Below are 16,482 nucleotides of genomic sequence, written 5' to 3' on the forward strand. Positions count from 1 at the left end.
TCTGTCTTTCTGTTTTCCTCACTGTCTTGCAGAGTGGATTCACACCGCTGCATATTGCCGCTCATTATGGGAATGTAAATGTGGCGACTTTGCTTCTTAATCGAGGGGCTGCAGTTGACTTTACTGCAAGGGTGTGTATAAAATTGTACAACATACACACACACACATTTTAAAGGCTGATGAAAAGTCTGCATCTCTGGGTCCTCAAATCTATTAGAACAGTGCTAGTTTTCTTAATCTTCTTAGTCCCATTCTTCATGTGTTAAAGCTTTCAGCTCATTGAGCTCATTGCGATTTGATGGCTTTTTGCTTCAACTTCTTTCTTTAAAACATACCAAAGGTTTTCTATAATTAAATATAGAGACTGAGAGGGTCACTCTATTAGCGCTTTTCCACCAAAAGAACTCTGGTTCTTGAACTGGTTTTGTTCGGGTTTCTTCAAACCTTGGTGTTTTTTAGAGAACCGACCCGCATTTTCACCAGTTTTTGAAAACCAAGCATGCGTCATCAACGGTGGGCGTTACACAATGAAAGTAAAAAGTAGTAACATGATGGCGGAGCAAGTAGAGCATTTGAGCTGTTGTTACAGATGTTTGTGTTTATGCAAAAATCATCGCTCAACTATTGGTGATAAGAAGACGTAGACGTGTTTGTCGCTATTGTTGCTTTCTTTAGTGCATTCACGTGAGAAGCATTTTGTGCTTCGCTCTCACCGCGACCCTCAGCGCAAAAAGCCGATTTGCTCAGTGCTTGAGCAGTGAAACATCACTAAAGTTCTACGCCAAGAACATCCATTTGTGTGAAATAACCATCGAACCCAGTCTAAAATATAATACATGTATTTGTGTTTAGCTGTATTTACTTCAGGTGTGGTGTTTGTGCAGCTCGGGGTTCTGAATCTGCTTCTCAGTAGAGAGTCCAAAAAGCTTAATGTAAAAAAGCTTTATGTGGTTTAATGTACTAAAATATGACATAGGAACACTACTATCCGTTATTACTGGTTATAAGTTCTCTGTACTGTCGAAATTCATCACCCATTGTTTTAGTACAACAAGCCACGTTGCGCTTTATTTTTCATGATAAGCGTTTTTCGTACTTTCTGGGTTACTTTTACCACATCATATCGCACAGTTCATCTCTTTTGAGGTGCTTTAAAAAAAAAATATCAGGAAATATCGGCAAACTGGCTCAAAATTCAATCAGGTGAACTTTAAAAGATGGAAGTACAGCGTCAAGCTTAATACGAGACAACAGCACAGCGGTTTTACAGCTTCTCATGTGAAAGCACCCAAACCTCTACTTTGACACGCCCACAGATGACATCACGGTTTGCGGTGAAAAAACAAAAATTCTGTGGTGTCAGATTAGAATGCAAGTTCACTGTCTGGAACCTCTTTTTTTTGTGGAAACATGCGTAACCGGAACCATTCCGCATCAGTGGAAAAGGGTTATATGATATTCCAGGACTGATTCCTTTACTATGCTTTGTTTGACTTGAAGTGTGCTTTTGCAACACAGGTTATGAACTTCTAGACAATACTCCCAATGGTGTCTCTAGAAACGTTCAAGGTCTTGGAAAAAATGGAAATACTTATTGCCCTTTTGGTGCAATGAACTGACCTCTTCTCTCAGCTTTTGTGACAGCTTCTTAGTTTTTACCATGGTTGCCACACACCTTGGATGCCATTAAACTCACTGGTGTAATCATGTTGTAACTCAACTTCAATAGATAAAACCTTAATGGAATGCAAAATCTAGCTCTACAGATACACACACACAGGATTTAAAAGTATTTAGACCCCTTGAATCTTTGCACACTTAACTTGGCATTTTACCTATTAATCTACATTTTGTTCGTTATGTTAAATTAAGAACATGTTTTGGAAAATTAACAAAAGAAATTGATAACTGATATCTCTAATTCACAAAAGTACACTTAATAAACACTGTAGAAGCTGCTTTAGTCGCAATTATCATTGCATGTCTTCTGGAATGCACTCTGCAAGCTTTGATTTGGGCAGTTTATCCCATTCCTTATGACAGATCATCTCTTGTTCTGTCCAGTTGTATGGCAAGCATCTGTAAACTGCCTTCTTCAATCTATTCACAGGTGTTTGATGGGGATTTAGCCTGGGCTTCATCTGGGACACTTAAGATTATTTAAGCACCCAAAGCTACTTCATTGTTATTTTGACTGTATATTTCGGGTCACTGTCACATTTAAATGCAAACTGTTGCCCAAGTCTGAGCTAGCGTGCACTCTGGAGAGTGTATTTTTTCATGTTTTTTTGGGTTCCATTTAAATAAGACACTCTGTCTATTTGTCTGTTATTATGCTTGCAGAATGGAATTACACCATTACATGTGGCATCTAAAAGAGGAAATACAAACATGGTCCGTCTGCTGTTGGACAGAGGGGCAAAAATTGATGCCAAAACAAGGGTGAGTTGCCTCATTAGGGCTTACATTTTATTCTCTACCTTCCATCTTCGAACATATGAGCTATTTTTACGCCATTGTGATAGTGATGGTACAAAATGGTTAAGACCAAGCCATTGTGTGTGTAGATGTAACAGTGTGTGGGCATGTGCTGGCAAGTAGGTCATTTCTAGCAGGGCTGTGAACAAAATACTTATTTAAACTGTGGGTGTATACCAATTCTCTACAGGATGGCCTCACGCCACTGCACTGTGCAGCAAGAAGTGGGCATGATACCGCAGTGGAGCTATTGCTAGAGAGAGGAGCTCCCATTCTGGCCAGAACCAAGGTACACACAAACAGACACATTTTACAAACCTATTTCTGGAAAGGTTGGGACATTTTGTTAATTGGCATAAAAATAAGACTATGTGGTTTATTAATTATCTTTAATTTTTTAAAACGTATACATGTTCAAATAAAAGATGTGGGCAATTTTAATATATTTTGTAATATAAACAAAATTGTAATTTGATACCAACAAAACAAAGGTGTTAAAAAAAGGTGTTACTGTACCTATCTGATGCTGTGTCTACACAAGTCCACCCTTAATTTTAACTTTAACCCTTCCCTAACACTAACCCTGCTCCTTTACATTAATGGCATTTAGCTTTTAAGTTACTTTCATCTAAAGTTACTTACAGTTGTGACCCAAAAATATGCAAGCAACTAAGGTTAAGGGCCTTGCTCAAAGGCCCAACAGTATCAACTTGGCGTGGTGGGGCTTAAACCAGTGACTTTCTGATCACTAGTCCATTACCTTAACCCCTGAGCTACCACTTGCATACTCTTCACTTTAGCCCTGATACCAGTGCTATCTAACCTAGCCTTAACTCTTCCCTTAGCCCTAACCTTAACCCTGACTTTAATTCTACCATATCCTTACTCTTAATGCTAGCCCTAATCTTATATATATCCTAACTTCAATTGTAGTTTAATTCTACCATGAATCCTAACAGTACCCCTAATCCTAGCCTTTACCTTAACCCTAACCCTACGCTTAACCATAGCCAAGTTGTACCCTTGAATCTAAACCTAATAAAGACCTGCATCTACATTCTTTGGTTTATACATGCCTGTATATGTTAAACAGATACAGTAGATGTTTGTGCTTACATTCTTTCCTCTTTCTTTTCTTTCTCCACCCAGAATGGTCTTTCCCCTCTCCACATGGCAGCACAGGGTGATCATGTTGAGTGTATCAAGCACCTGTTGCAGCACAAGGCCCCCGTGGATGACGTGACATTAGACTACCTGACAGCCCTCCATGTTGCTGCCCACTGTGGGCACTACAGAGTCACCAAGCTTCTGCTGGACAAGAGAGCCAATCCCAATGCTCGAGCTCTGGTACCAATCCTATTTATTTTTTCTTCATTTGATTTTCTGAAATGTAAAAGATAAAGATGCAATCTGGCAACGTAATTCTTTATGGGCCAATTTAAACATGTTGGATGTGACTGATGCGAAACATGCAAAGTGTCTCACTAGCAGCATTACTGTGGTTTAGACATAATGTATTGCTGTGCAGACCCACCCAGACACTGATCAGGATCAATATAAATAAATGAATGTATGACCTTGTTGATGTTTTACAATTATGCCTATTCACAAACAAATATACAGTGAAACCCTGACTTACGAGTTTAATTCGTTCCGTGACCAAGCTCGTAACTCAATTTGCTCGTATATTAAATCAAATTTCCCCATTAAAATGAATTGAAACGCTATTAATCTGTTCCACCCCCCTCAAAAACCACACAGATTTTTTTTGTTGCGTTTTTCGTTTCGTTTCGTGTTTTATAAATAACAAATAATGTATAAAAATAATAACATCATAAAAGAGAATGTAAAGAAATAAACTTGTTTTATTAAGTGTATTACAGAACAGTACCTTGCTGGCGGAGGTGAAGGAGATAACACACTATGCTACACTTTATCGCTAAACTTAATCTTCGTGTTCTTCACTGACATTTGTCTTTTTCGCCACACTTTCCTTGCTTTCACTTGCAGGGCATTTCAATAAAAAACCTGTCCAAGGACGTTTGTTTCTTCCTCGCTTTCAAAATGTTTTGAAAATGAGTGAGGCAAGTGTCGTTACACATCGACAACGCACGACCTGTTGCAACTTTTTCAGGGTGTTTCTTTTCAATAAACTCTGAAATTTTCCAAAATAAATAAAAAATGCGATATGACAGAGTTGCATGGCGAGTTAACCACATGAACTGAACGCTCGCTGGGCTACCTAGTGGCGGGTGGTGTAAGCTCGCTCGCTCGTAACTCAGATCTTGGCTCGTATCACAAAGCAAAAAATCGACCAAGCGACGGCTTGTATCTTGGAAAATTCGTAAGTTGGGTCACTCGTAAGTCAAGGTTCCACTATATAAGCATCCAAGCCAACATTCCACATTGTACAATAAACTGAAAATGATACCCAACAGATACCTTAAAACCACCTCCTTGTTTCTACACTCACTGTCCATTTTATCAGCTCCACTTACCATATAGAAGCACTTTGTAGTTCTACAATAATAATAATAATAATACATTCGACTTATATAGCGCCTTTCATATTACCCAAGGACGCTTCACATAGTGATTACAGTCAAGAACAACAATCAAATAGAAACACGAGAATGAAAGTGTTGAGTAAACAAGAACATTTTAAGAAGAGATTTAAACTCAGAGAGAGAGGAAGAGAGACAAAGAGGGAGAGGAAGAGAGTTCCACAGTGTTGGGGCAGCAACACTAAATGATCTACCACCCATGGTGGTCAACCTAAACCTGGGTATAACAAGGAGACCAGCATCAAACGATCTTAGCCTGCGGGAAGGGACATAGCGATGTAAGAGATCAGCCAGATACAAGGGAGCCAGACCATGAAGTGCCTTGAAAGCTAGCATTAAAATTTTATATTGGATACGTTTATTGACTGGGAGCCAGTGGAGTTGTTCAAGTACCGGGGTGATATGTTCATGTAGTCCATCTGTTTCTCTACATACTTTTTTAGCCTGCTTTCACCCTGTTCTTCAATGGTCAGGACCACCACAGAGCAGGTATTATTTAGGTGGTGGATCATTCTCAGCACTGCAGTGACACTGACATGGTGGTGGTGTGTTAGTGTGTGTTGTGCTGGTATAAGTGGATCAGACACAGCAGCACTGCTGGAGTTTTTAAACAGCGTGTCAACTCACTGTCCACTCTATTAGACACTCCTACCTAGTTGGCCCACCGTGTAGATGTAAAGTCAGAGACGATCGCTCATCTATTACTGCTGTTTGAGTTGGTCATCTTCTAGACCTTCACCAGCAGTGACAGTAAGGTGTTTAAAAACTCCATCAGCGCTGCTGCGTCTTATCTACTCAACACACCACCACTATGTCAGTGTCACTGCAGTACTGAGAATGATCTACCACCCAAATAATACCTACTCTGTAGTGGTCCTGGAAGAGTCCTGACCATTGAAGAACAGCATGAAAGGGGAGTAACAAAGCATGCAGAGAAACAGATGGACTACAGTCAGTAATTGTAATTGTAATTGTAGAACTACAAAGTGCTCCTATATGGTAAGTGGAGCTGATTAAATGGACAATGTGTGTAGAAACAAGGAGGTAGTTTTAATGTTATGGCTGATCGGTGGATATATGATGTATGGTAGTTTTGTTGCAAAGCTCTTTTACAAAGGATCTTTGCTCTGACTGCTATGTAGGAATTTATTATATATATATTTTTTTTAATAATAATAATAAATTATTAAATACTGTTTATTCATTTAATATTTATAAATTAATATTTATTATTTTATAATGATAAAAATATTTAATAATAATGAAGAAATAAAAAAACAAGTGGCTTGTATATTGTAAAAAATTTTTTATCAATCACTGTGTATTTTACAGAATGGCTTTACACCTCTTCATATTGCTTGTAAAAAGAACAGAGTGAAGGTGATGGAGCTACTGGTCAAATACGGGGCTTCCATTCAGGCTGTCACTGAGGTGTGCACAAAGACACACATTCACATACTAGTATATTGCCTTGATGTTCATCTTATAAAGGCTTTTGTTTTTTTCTCACTCCAGTCTGGTCTCACACCTATACATGTGGCAGCATTCATGGGGCATCTGAGCATTGTTCTCCTACTGCTGCAAAATGGTGCCTCTCCTGACGTCAGCAACATAGTAAGTATGGCTACTTTTAGCAGCATCTGACCATGTTTTGGTTTATGTGGTCATTTAAACTTTGTGCCTTCTTTAATACAAGCGTGGAGAGACATCGCTGCATATGGCTGCCCGAGCTGGTCAGGTGGAAGTGGTGCGCTGTCTGCTGAGAAATGGAGCCATGGTGGATGCAAGAGCCAGAGTAAGAAATCCACATTACATTCTTTTACCATGTCATATATTAATATTAGTATGATCCAACATCTATGTGCAGTACTGATAAACCACAATTAATGTCTTTTAAATGTATAATTTTGTAAAATGAATAGGAATAATACAGCAAAATACAACGATGCAACATTTTTCCAGTCTATTTTCCATATGTGTTATTTGCATCATAATGGAATTTATGTATACATTTATTATTAAATAGTTGTCACTATTTTCATTTGGCTATTTCACTAACCCCCTATGATCTACCCCCATTCTAGGAGGACCAGACTCCACTTCACATTGCCTCTCGGTTGGGAAAGACAGAGATTGTCCAGCTTCTGTTGCAGCACATGGCTCACCCAGATGCCGCCACCACTAATGGCTACACACCTCTGCACATATCTGCCCGTGAGGGTCAACTAGATGTGGCATCAGTACTCCTCGAGGCTGGAGCCTCTCATTCTCTGCCAACCAAGGTGACTGAATGTTCAGAAAAGGTGGCCTGTATGTGGCCGCGTCCAACACTTAATTACAGGCTTAATTTTTATTGTCACTACAGCACTGTAAAACATTCAGGTTTGACATATACCTTACACTATATGGTCAAGGGTATGGTATGTGGACACACCTTGTATTAACAGTGAGGTTTTCAGCCATTTAGGGTGGAAATTAATTCTTTAAAATAATATGCTTTCAGTATTGTGGCAACAGATTTGGGCAGACCCGCATGACTGTGCCTCTGTGTCTGAAATCGCATACTTAAACAGTACGTACCAATTTAGAGTCAGTGTGCACTGCTCGGCAGGTACAGCAGAAAGCTCTTTCAGTAAGAGTTACGCACCCAACCTCAGACATCTTATCAACGTCACATGATACATGTCACATCGCCACAGTTTTTTTTTTTACATTTTCTATTTTTCCCACTTTTCCCCCCAAATTTTTCCCCCAATCTAGTCGTGTCCAATTACCCTGATTGCGTCCTCTATACTGATTCGACCCTTCACCGCTGACTGAGGACGCCTCTCAACTGACATACGCCCCCTCCGGCAAGTACAGTCAGTACAGACTGAATTTTTTTTACCTGCACGAGTCGAGTTCATACACCGACAGGCACTGTGTACGGATGGCCACACCCCCATCAGCATTATTCCTCAGCCCTGTGCAGGCGCCATCAGTCAGCCAGCAGGGGCCGCAGTTGCACCAGTTATGAGGCCCTATGATCCGACTTTTTACCCTTATGAACAACAGCCAATCGTTGTTCATGCAGCCGCCCAGCCCAGTCGGAAGGCAGAGCTGAGATTCGATATGATGTATTCGAAACCCCAACTCTGGTGTGCTAGCATACTTTTTTACCGCTGCGCCACCTGAACGGCCACATCGCCACAGTTTTAACAATTTTAAAATGAGACAAAATAGTTCTCCACAAAGCTACTCATAAAGTTATTCAGGGTTGTAATTTTTGTCATACTCCGCTCTTCCGCCACCTTTTTTTTCCGCTACGAACGCCTTTGCAGCTCCAGTTGAATTATGGGATAGATTATCGTACCCCAAGTGTGCTGTGTTTGCATACTTAAAAATGGCTGCCAATGCAGCAGGTCATCCTGGTACTTTTCACGTATTGTTTAATGAATACTACGTATTCGGACACACTACCCGCTCTCGCGTACTGTTCAGTATGGATGTATGCAATTTCGGATGCAGCCATGGTTCAATTAATTTTTTGTGGTTAAACTCCAGTGGTCTGACCTCAACCATATTAAACACCTTATAAATTGCAATGGTGATTTTATGCCAGATTTTCTGATTTAATATCAGTGCTTGATCTCAGAAATGCTTCCTTGACTGGATAAGCACAAATTTCCATAGGGGGTGGGCACATTTATAACACTAAACCATCATTCATCATATTGTGAATTAAATAGAAAAAATACTGTTTTATTGAATACAGATTAAGGTCAGTTACTTTTATTTAATTAGTTTGAAATCTGAAATGTGTACTGACGCCTGACCAAATACTGCTTCTGTAACATTACATTACATTACATCAGCAGCAACAACAGATGCTAATAGATTAAAATGTCTTTGTACATCATGATCCCCTTAAGAACAGACCATTTTTATGTTGTTCTTATTTACCCTGCCAAGTAATTCACCACTAAAATCACGTATTGTTAGCCTATAGGCAGGTTTTCAGATTTAAGAGCATCATTGTTTACCACAGACCGTCTTCTAAGCTCTAGAGAAACATGATCATGTGACTTTCTGACCACACCTTTGTCATAGAGAGAAAAAAACTGAGTCACTAGCACCCCCTGCTGGGTGTCTACTGTATTGCAGCCTTTTACTGCGTAAACAGAACGTGACTGCATCACATTGCATCCGCAATCTTTTTGGCACATAAATATACGTATATAAAGATGGTATGTGCAAAAGGAACAAATATCGTCTATAAAAAAGATTAAGACAAACCATTAAGATCCTTATTATAATTATTAATATTATTATTATTATTATTTTCAAGGTTTAACCTTACACATGAGATAATAAGTGCTAAACCCAGTTGTACACTTAACCAGAATAACATAAGAAAACTCATTCATTCATTGTCTGTTTTACCACCACTTTATCCTGGTCAGGTTCCTATTGGGTGCAATTCACTAAAGGAAAAATAGGAAACACCCCAGACAGGTCGCATCTCCATCACAGGGCAAACACACACACACACACACACACATACACCTTTGGCAATTTTGTATCTCCAATTAACCTGACTGCATGTCTTTGGACTTGAGCTCCTGGAGGAAACCCACACAGACACAGAGAGAACATGCAAACTCCACACAAAAAGGACCTGGACTGCTCGAACTAGGAATCAAACTCAGGACCTTCTTGCTCTGAGGCGACAGTGCTACCCACCGAGCCACCATGCCTCCCCATAAGAAAACTACAGAAAGAAAATCATAACTTTCAAAACCTAAACAAAGGAACCCAACTACTTACAACCCAAAAACTTACCAGACAGACAGAACATGGGTGGGCAGAGAGCCATTAGCAAACCAAGACCTTGAGATCTTACAACAACATCATTGTAAGTTGAAAGTTCACAACACTGAAGGTGCCTATGGCGCCTCATAGAAAGAAGGTCCTGGGTTTAATTCCTGTGTGTTTGCATGTTCTCCTCATGTCCATGTGGGTTCCTCTTACCCTCACAGTCCAAAGACATGCAGTTAGGTTGATTGGAGATGCCCCACTGTGTGAATGTGTGTGTGTTTTCCCTATGATTGTTAAATTGTACCCACCACAACCATGAATAGGATACAGGCCATAAAATAGACAATGAATGAACGAATGAATTATACCTGATACAGCTGTAATATATTTAAATGAAAAGTTCACTAGTGCACAAATTTGTTATAGATCTATAATGGAGAAATATAATTTTCTCACTGATAACCATCTAAATCTAAATTTTATCCAAATCACATTCATTTAAGGACCATAGGAAGTCCAGCAACAACAAGACCTGTATAAGTGTATTAACCACAGAGTATGTATAAAGGAGCACATTCACTTGAAAATGCAAAAAGGACAATAACTTGTATTACTCTGAACTGTCTGTTCAGAATGCCCTTACAGTACAGTACACCTGACAGACCTAAGCTGTGTTTCATAAGTGTTGATGTTACATTAGCCAAACTATTCACAGATCTATAAAAAATACATTTCTTAAGAAATGTGTTTGTTTTTTCCTCTTTTCAGAAGGGATTCACACCTTTACATGTCGCATCTAAATATGGAAGCCTTGATGTGGCAAAACTGCTGCTCCAGCGGCGAGCTTCTCCAGACTCAGCAGGGAAGGTAAGCATGAGAGCCTCCAACAGACGGACATTATAAGGAATTCATGATTGTTTATCATGGTTAGGTATCATGTCCCATGTTAACTTATAACTTTGAAATTTATGTTCCTGGCATATTGAAGGATTACGAATATCTTCCTACAAATAGTATGTTAAAAATAAGTTTTAAAAAATATTATTTAAAAAAATAAGGAATACAATTCTTGACCTTAAGTAACCCTTAAGAACAATTTAGATTGACTGAATCATTGCATTGATGTAACAAAATGTTTATGTGTAACACATAAATAATTGTAATATCATGCTTCATTGGACACACTAAATATTTATTTACAGGCTGAAACTATATGTGCTAATCAGCAGCTATATAATATACTGGATACTGAAGAAGGCTGTTTAATGTGAGAGTTGAAGGGTTAACAGTTGATCAATGTGTTTAGTAAAGTCCAATTGTTTTGTGTTCATATAAACATGATTTCCAAAAAGGTGGGACATTATTTACAATGCAGTAAAAAGAAAAATCTGTGATTTGTTAGTTCTCTTAAACCTTTATTTAATCAACAAAAGCACAAAGAAAGGGCTTGTAATGTTTTGGCTGACCAACTTAATTCTGTTTTGCAAATATAAAATTTTTTCACACTAAAAAGGTTAGGACAGGAGCAAAATAGCATTAAAAGTTATTAGAATATTAGAAAAGACTATTAAAGTTACACCATTTCAAAACATTGTACAGTAAGCTGGTAAATTGTTAACAGGTATCATGATTTGATAAAAAAGGAGGATCCAACAAAAGCTCAGTCTTTGTTAGCAAATATGGGTCCACACTTTGTAATTCACAAGTTACAATTAAGTTGGTCAGTGAAAATTTTGGAAATGTTTTCTTTGAATTCTGGTCAGTTAAATAAAGGTCCAAGAGAATGAAATCACATATTTCTGTTTATAGTACATTTTATATAATGTTCCAACTTTTCCAAAAATGGGGTACATAGTTAATGCCGAATGTGTCTTTTTATTTTTTCTTGGACAAAGATTGGTATTAAAACATAAAACCAGGCTATTCCAAAAAAAATTTTATGTTATTTTTCATAGTTTGTAGAATCTAATTCATAGACTCTTGAATTATTTAAAAGAAAGGCCTAAAGGCAATGTTGACTACAAGAGGGCCGGTAAGCATTTGATGATAATCAGATTTTTTATAAAAGAATAAAACAAGTATTTCTTTTGTTTTTTTTCTTTAATAAGGAACCATCTGGTTCCTGCCCAGCTTGCACTTTAATCTGAACTATAATCATTTACCATTAAAGATTAACTCATTAACAATCCTTAGTAACACAGCTCTTATAAATACGCATGTGTGTGTGTGTGTGTGTGTTTATTGACATTGCAATGCTAACAGCTTCTTCTAAACCATCTTGCACTGACCCTCATTTTTATAGAACGGTCTCACGCCTCTCCATGTCGCTTCACATTATGATAACCAGAAGGTGGCACTGCTGCTTTTGGACAAAGGGGCTTCTCCCCACACCATGGCCAAGGTGAGAGTCCTCTGTTGTGGCCTTTTTGCGAGGGATCTTCAAAAGGTTTCTGCACTTTTATGTTTTCATTGGAAACTGTGAGGGTGACAGGAGACTGAGAGGGAGCTTATAGTGCGGATTTAGTGCCATCTGATTTCCACCTTTTTGAACGCTCTAAGAAGCTTTAAGGGGAGGAAGATTTTCATGTGATGATGATGTGAAAACAGTGGTGCATCAGTGGCTACGCACTCAACCCAAAACATTTTGGTTGGTACCACACTGGGAAACATACATTGCAAAGGAAGGTGACTATGTAGAAAAGAGATGTCATTTGTTTTTGAAATTCTTAATAAATAGAGTTTGAAAAAAGTGCGGAAACTTTTTAAAGACCCCTCATATTTAAAAGTGTCTGGGGTGGGATTTTGGCACTATGAGTTAGAAAACGAACTACAGCAATAGAAAGCACAATACTGAAAATGAGAACATGAACAAGCTAGGGTGGTTAATTTTTTTTTTGTTTATTTTTACAGAAGACATTAAGCTAGTGTACATACTTAAGGCTAAATTACATTTCACGGTGGCTCGGTGGGTAGCACTGTCATCTCACAGCAAGAAGGTCTTGGGTTCGAACCCCAGGCGGGACGGTCCAGCTCCGTTATGTGCGGAGTTTGCATGTTTTCCTCGTGTCTGCGTGGGTTTCCTCCGGGAGCTCCGGTTTCCTCCCACAGTCCAAAAACCTGCAGTCAGGTTAATTGGATAAGCGGTAAAGAGTCTGAGTAAATGACATTCTGTTTACCTTGATTGACTCATAAGTATTTTTCTCATGTAAGAATACATACTAACGGTACAAAAAACCCCAGCAATGAGCAAAGTTAAATTTTTGTGCTTTCGGGTCTGTGTGTAAATAGCTAAATATCCATTGGGGTGTGTTTAAAATGTGACTGGCAGGAATAATGTAAACAAGTCAGTTCTAGATTTTGTAGGTTTTGGTGCTCATTATACACTTGCTTGATTACAATGCTTCAGCCTAGCTTATTGGTGCTTAGTGACCTGACTTTTGCAAATATTTAACACTAATACTCATTACAAACTCTGTCACATGTCTGCTTCTAGTTCTGTGTATCATATTTTGCAATTTCTATTCTCTTTAGAATGGATACACTCCGCTCCACATAGCAGCTAAGAAGAACCAGATGGATATTGCTAGTACTCTGTTGCAGTATGGAACAGAGACCAACATTCTGACTAAGCAGGGGGTGACCTCGCTTCATCTGGCCTCTCAGGAGGGCCACAGTGACATGGCTGCCCTGCTGCTGCAGAAGGGTGCTCAAGTCAATGTGCCCACCAAGGTAACATACGTATACAACAAATAATAATAGTAATAATAATATTAGTGTTTATATTCTTGATAATGGGTTGATGAGTTTGTGTTAATTCAAGAGTTGATAAATGCTCAGTTAAATAATATAATGCATTAAGATTTAATGCTATTTATTAGGGATGTAATGATACACTGATGCGATGCGATTCACGATACTGGGTTCATGATTCTTTACAGATTTTTTTTTACTGAAATTGAAGACAAATGATCCTTTCCTTTTCCTTTTATTAGTTGTCTTAAAGAAGAAAATAAAATACTGTATTTGTGCTTATCTTTTATTTATCTAAATAATGAATGCCCTTTTATTTCTGAGGTAGGTACAAACTATGCAAAACAATTTTTAATTAAGCCCAATTTGGCTGAAAACCCCCGAATTTGGCAACCAGGCGTATAGCACCAGTGACGTCAACAAGGCGAGTTGTATAGCGCCAGTGCCCTCTGCTGTTTAAAGTAAATATCGATTCATTTAACATGTTAAATCGGTTTGAATCATGGAATTTTTTAATCGATTATTAACTGTATTGTGGTGAATCGTTACAAAGCCTACTATTTATTGGTTTCTTATCCCTTTACATTTGAATGAACTTTTTTCTACTTATTCATGCATTTTCTCCCTTATTCTCCTGATTTGGCATAGTCAATTTGTCTTCTGCTGCTGGGGATTGCATTCGAGGAGGGTATATTTTGCCAGCTTACGCCTCCTCTGACATGTGCTCAGTACTTGCTGACCATTTCTTTTACTCCTGTGCTTCAGTGGATTCGCACATGAGGCTCATCCACTTTCTGCACAGGCGCCTCGGTCTGCTAACCAGGGTCCTTGCACAGCGTTCGAAGACCCCGCCCACTTAGCCCGGTTATTTCCCCACCCAGCAGACACGGTGGCCAATCTTTGTCTGCTGCAGGCACTGCCAATTGTGCCCGCTAGATGACACCCATCCGACCGGTAGCAGAGCCGAAATTCGACCCAGGGTGTTCAGAATCTCAGTGCTGGTGTGCTGGTGTGCTGGTGGAATATCCTGCTGCTCCACCTGGTCGCCCTTGATGAACTTTTTATTATGTTTCTGCTTTGACTGACCCAAGGACATGACTTAAGTATCTTCAACAAAACGTCATACCAAAGTCAAACCCTATTAAAAACCAACAAAGTATTGTCTGTATAAAGGATAAATGTTTATTTTCTATCAAACTGTTGTATTAAACTGTGTAAACCAGCAATCTGTAATTTTAGCTTTTAGGTTATTGATCTCTAATAATGAATAACCCATGAGACTATTAAAAAAATAGGTAAGTTTAGTTTTTTATATGACATTTTTTTCTCTTTATTTGCAGAGTGGACTTACAGCTCTTCATCTAGCTGCCCAGGAAGACAGAGTTGGTGTTGCTGAGATTCTGGTAAAACATGGTGCCAGCCTCGACCAGCAAACCAAAGTAAGGGAATAATTGCAGTTAAATCACTCTATATAATGTAAAATCTGTCAGCATGCAGACAGGTCTGGGTATAGAGATATGTTTATTTGACAAATGTTGATTCTCATTTTAAAATGCTAATGTACAAAGAGTGTGAGTTAAGACCTGTGGGTTTCTAAACCAGGATTGTAGAATAAACCTTGAAGGCAGTATATCATAATATGTCTGTGATATCACTAGCAGACTAAACAAACTACTGCAAGGTCTTATATTGCCTTCCACTGTTTTCCTCACATAAATTCTCCCTCAATGTCTGCCAAAGAAAACTGATGGCCCCTGATGTATAGTGTAACCCATTTCCCATTCCCCCACTCACACCATACACACATACAGTGTATCACAAAAGTGAGTACACCCCTCACATTTCTGCAAATATTTCATTATATCTTTTCATGGGACAACACTATAGACATGAAACTTGGATATAACTTAGAGTAGTCAGTGTACAGCTTGTATAGCAGTGTAGATTTACTGTCTTCTGAAAATAACTCAACACACAGCCATTAATGTCTAAATAGCTGGCAACATAAGTGAGTACACCCCACAGTGAACATGTCCAAATTGTGCCCAAATGTGTCGTTGTCCCTCCCTGGTGTCATGTGTCAAGGTCCCAGGTGTAAATGGGGAGCAGGGCTGTTAAATTTGGTGTTTTGGGTACAATTCTCTCATACTGGCCACTGGATATTCAACATGGCACCTCATGGCAAAGAACTCTCTGAGGATGTGAGAAATAGAATTGTTGCTCTCCACAAAGATGGCCTGGGCTATAAGAAGATTGCTAACACCCTGAAACTGAGCTACAGCATGGTGGCCAAGGTCATACAGCGGTTTTCCAGGACAGGTTCCACTCGGAACAGGCTTCGCCAGGGTCGACCAAAGAAGTTGAGTCCACGTGTTCGGCGTCATATCCAGAGGTTGGCTTTAAAAAATAGACACATGAGTGCTGCCAGCATTGCTGCAGAGGTTGAAGACGTGGGAGGTCAGCCTGTCAGTGCTCAGACCATACGCCGCACACTGCATCAACTCGGTCTGCATGGTCGTCATCCCAGAAGGAAGCTGACGCACAAGAAAGCCCGCAAACAGTTTGCTGAAGACAAGCAGTCCAAGGACATGGATTACTGGAATGCCCTGTGGTCTGACGAGACCAAGATAAACTTGTTTGGCTCAGATGGTGTCCAGCATGTGTGGCGGCGCCCTGGTGAGAAGTACCAAGACAACTGTATCTTGCCTACAGTCAAGCATGGTGGTGGTAGCATCATGGTCTTGGGCTGCATGAGTGTTGCTGGCACTGGGGAGCTGCAGTTCATTGAGGGAAACATGAATTCCAACATGTACTGTGACATTCTGAAACAGAGCATGATCCCCTCCCTTCGAAAACTGGGCCTCATGGCAGTTTTCCAACAGGATAACGACCC

At 39.3% G+C, this 16,482-nt stretch overlaps 1 protein-coding gene across 21 annotated transcripts in view; it reads left to right on the plus strand.

Annotated features, from left to right (window-relative positions):
• ank2b (ankyrin 2b, neuronal) overlaps positions 1–16,482 on the plus strand; it is a 206,401-nt gene that overhangs the window by 120,785 nt on the left and 69,134 nt on the right. For 18 of the 21 annotated variants that reach the window (XM_062994040.1, XM_062994039.1, XM_062994034.1 and 15 more), the window contains 12 exons: positions 33–131; positions 2,344–2,442; positions 2,669–2,767; positions 3,628–3,825; positions 6,375–6,473; positions 6,558–6,656; positions 6,739–6,837; positions 7,127–7,324; positions 10,608–10,706; positions 12,142–12,240; positions 13,371–13,568; positions 14,930–15,028. In XM_062994040.1, coding sequence (XP_062850110.1) covers positions 33–131; positions 2,344–2,442; positions 2,669–2,767; positions 3,628–3,825; positions 6,375–6,473; positions 6,558–6,656; positions 6,739–6,837; positions 7,127–7,324; positions 10,608–10,706; positions 12,142–12,240; positions 13,371–13,568; positions 14,930–15,028 — 1,485 coding nt within the window. The remainder of the gene's footprint in view (positions 1–32; positions 132–2,343; positions 2,443–2,668; positions 2,768–3,627; positions 3,826–6,374; positions 6,474–6,557; positions 6,657–6,738; positions 6,838–7,126; positions 7,325–10,607; positions 10,707–12,141; positions 12,241–13,370; positions 13,569–14,929; positions 15,029–16,482) is intronic. The other 3 variants (XM_062994044.1, XM_062994045.1, XM_062994046.1) reach the window with 1 other exon arrangement.

The sequence above is a fragment of the Trichomycterus rosablanca genome, chromosome 4 (assembly GCF_030014385.1).
Source record: "Trichomycterus rosablanca isolate fTriRos1 chromosome 4, fTriRos1.hap1, whole genome shotgun sequence".
Classification (NCBI taxonomy): Eukaryota; Metazoa; Chordata; class Actinopteri; order Siluriformes; family Trichomycteridae; genus Trichomycterus; species Trichomycterus rosablanca.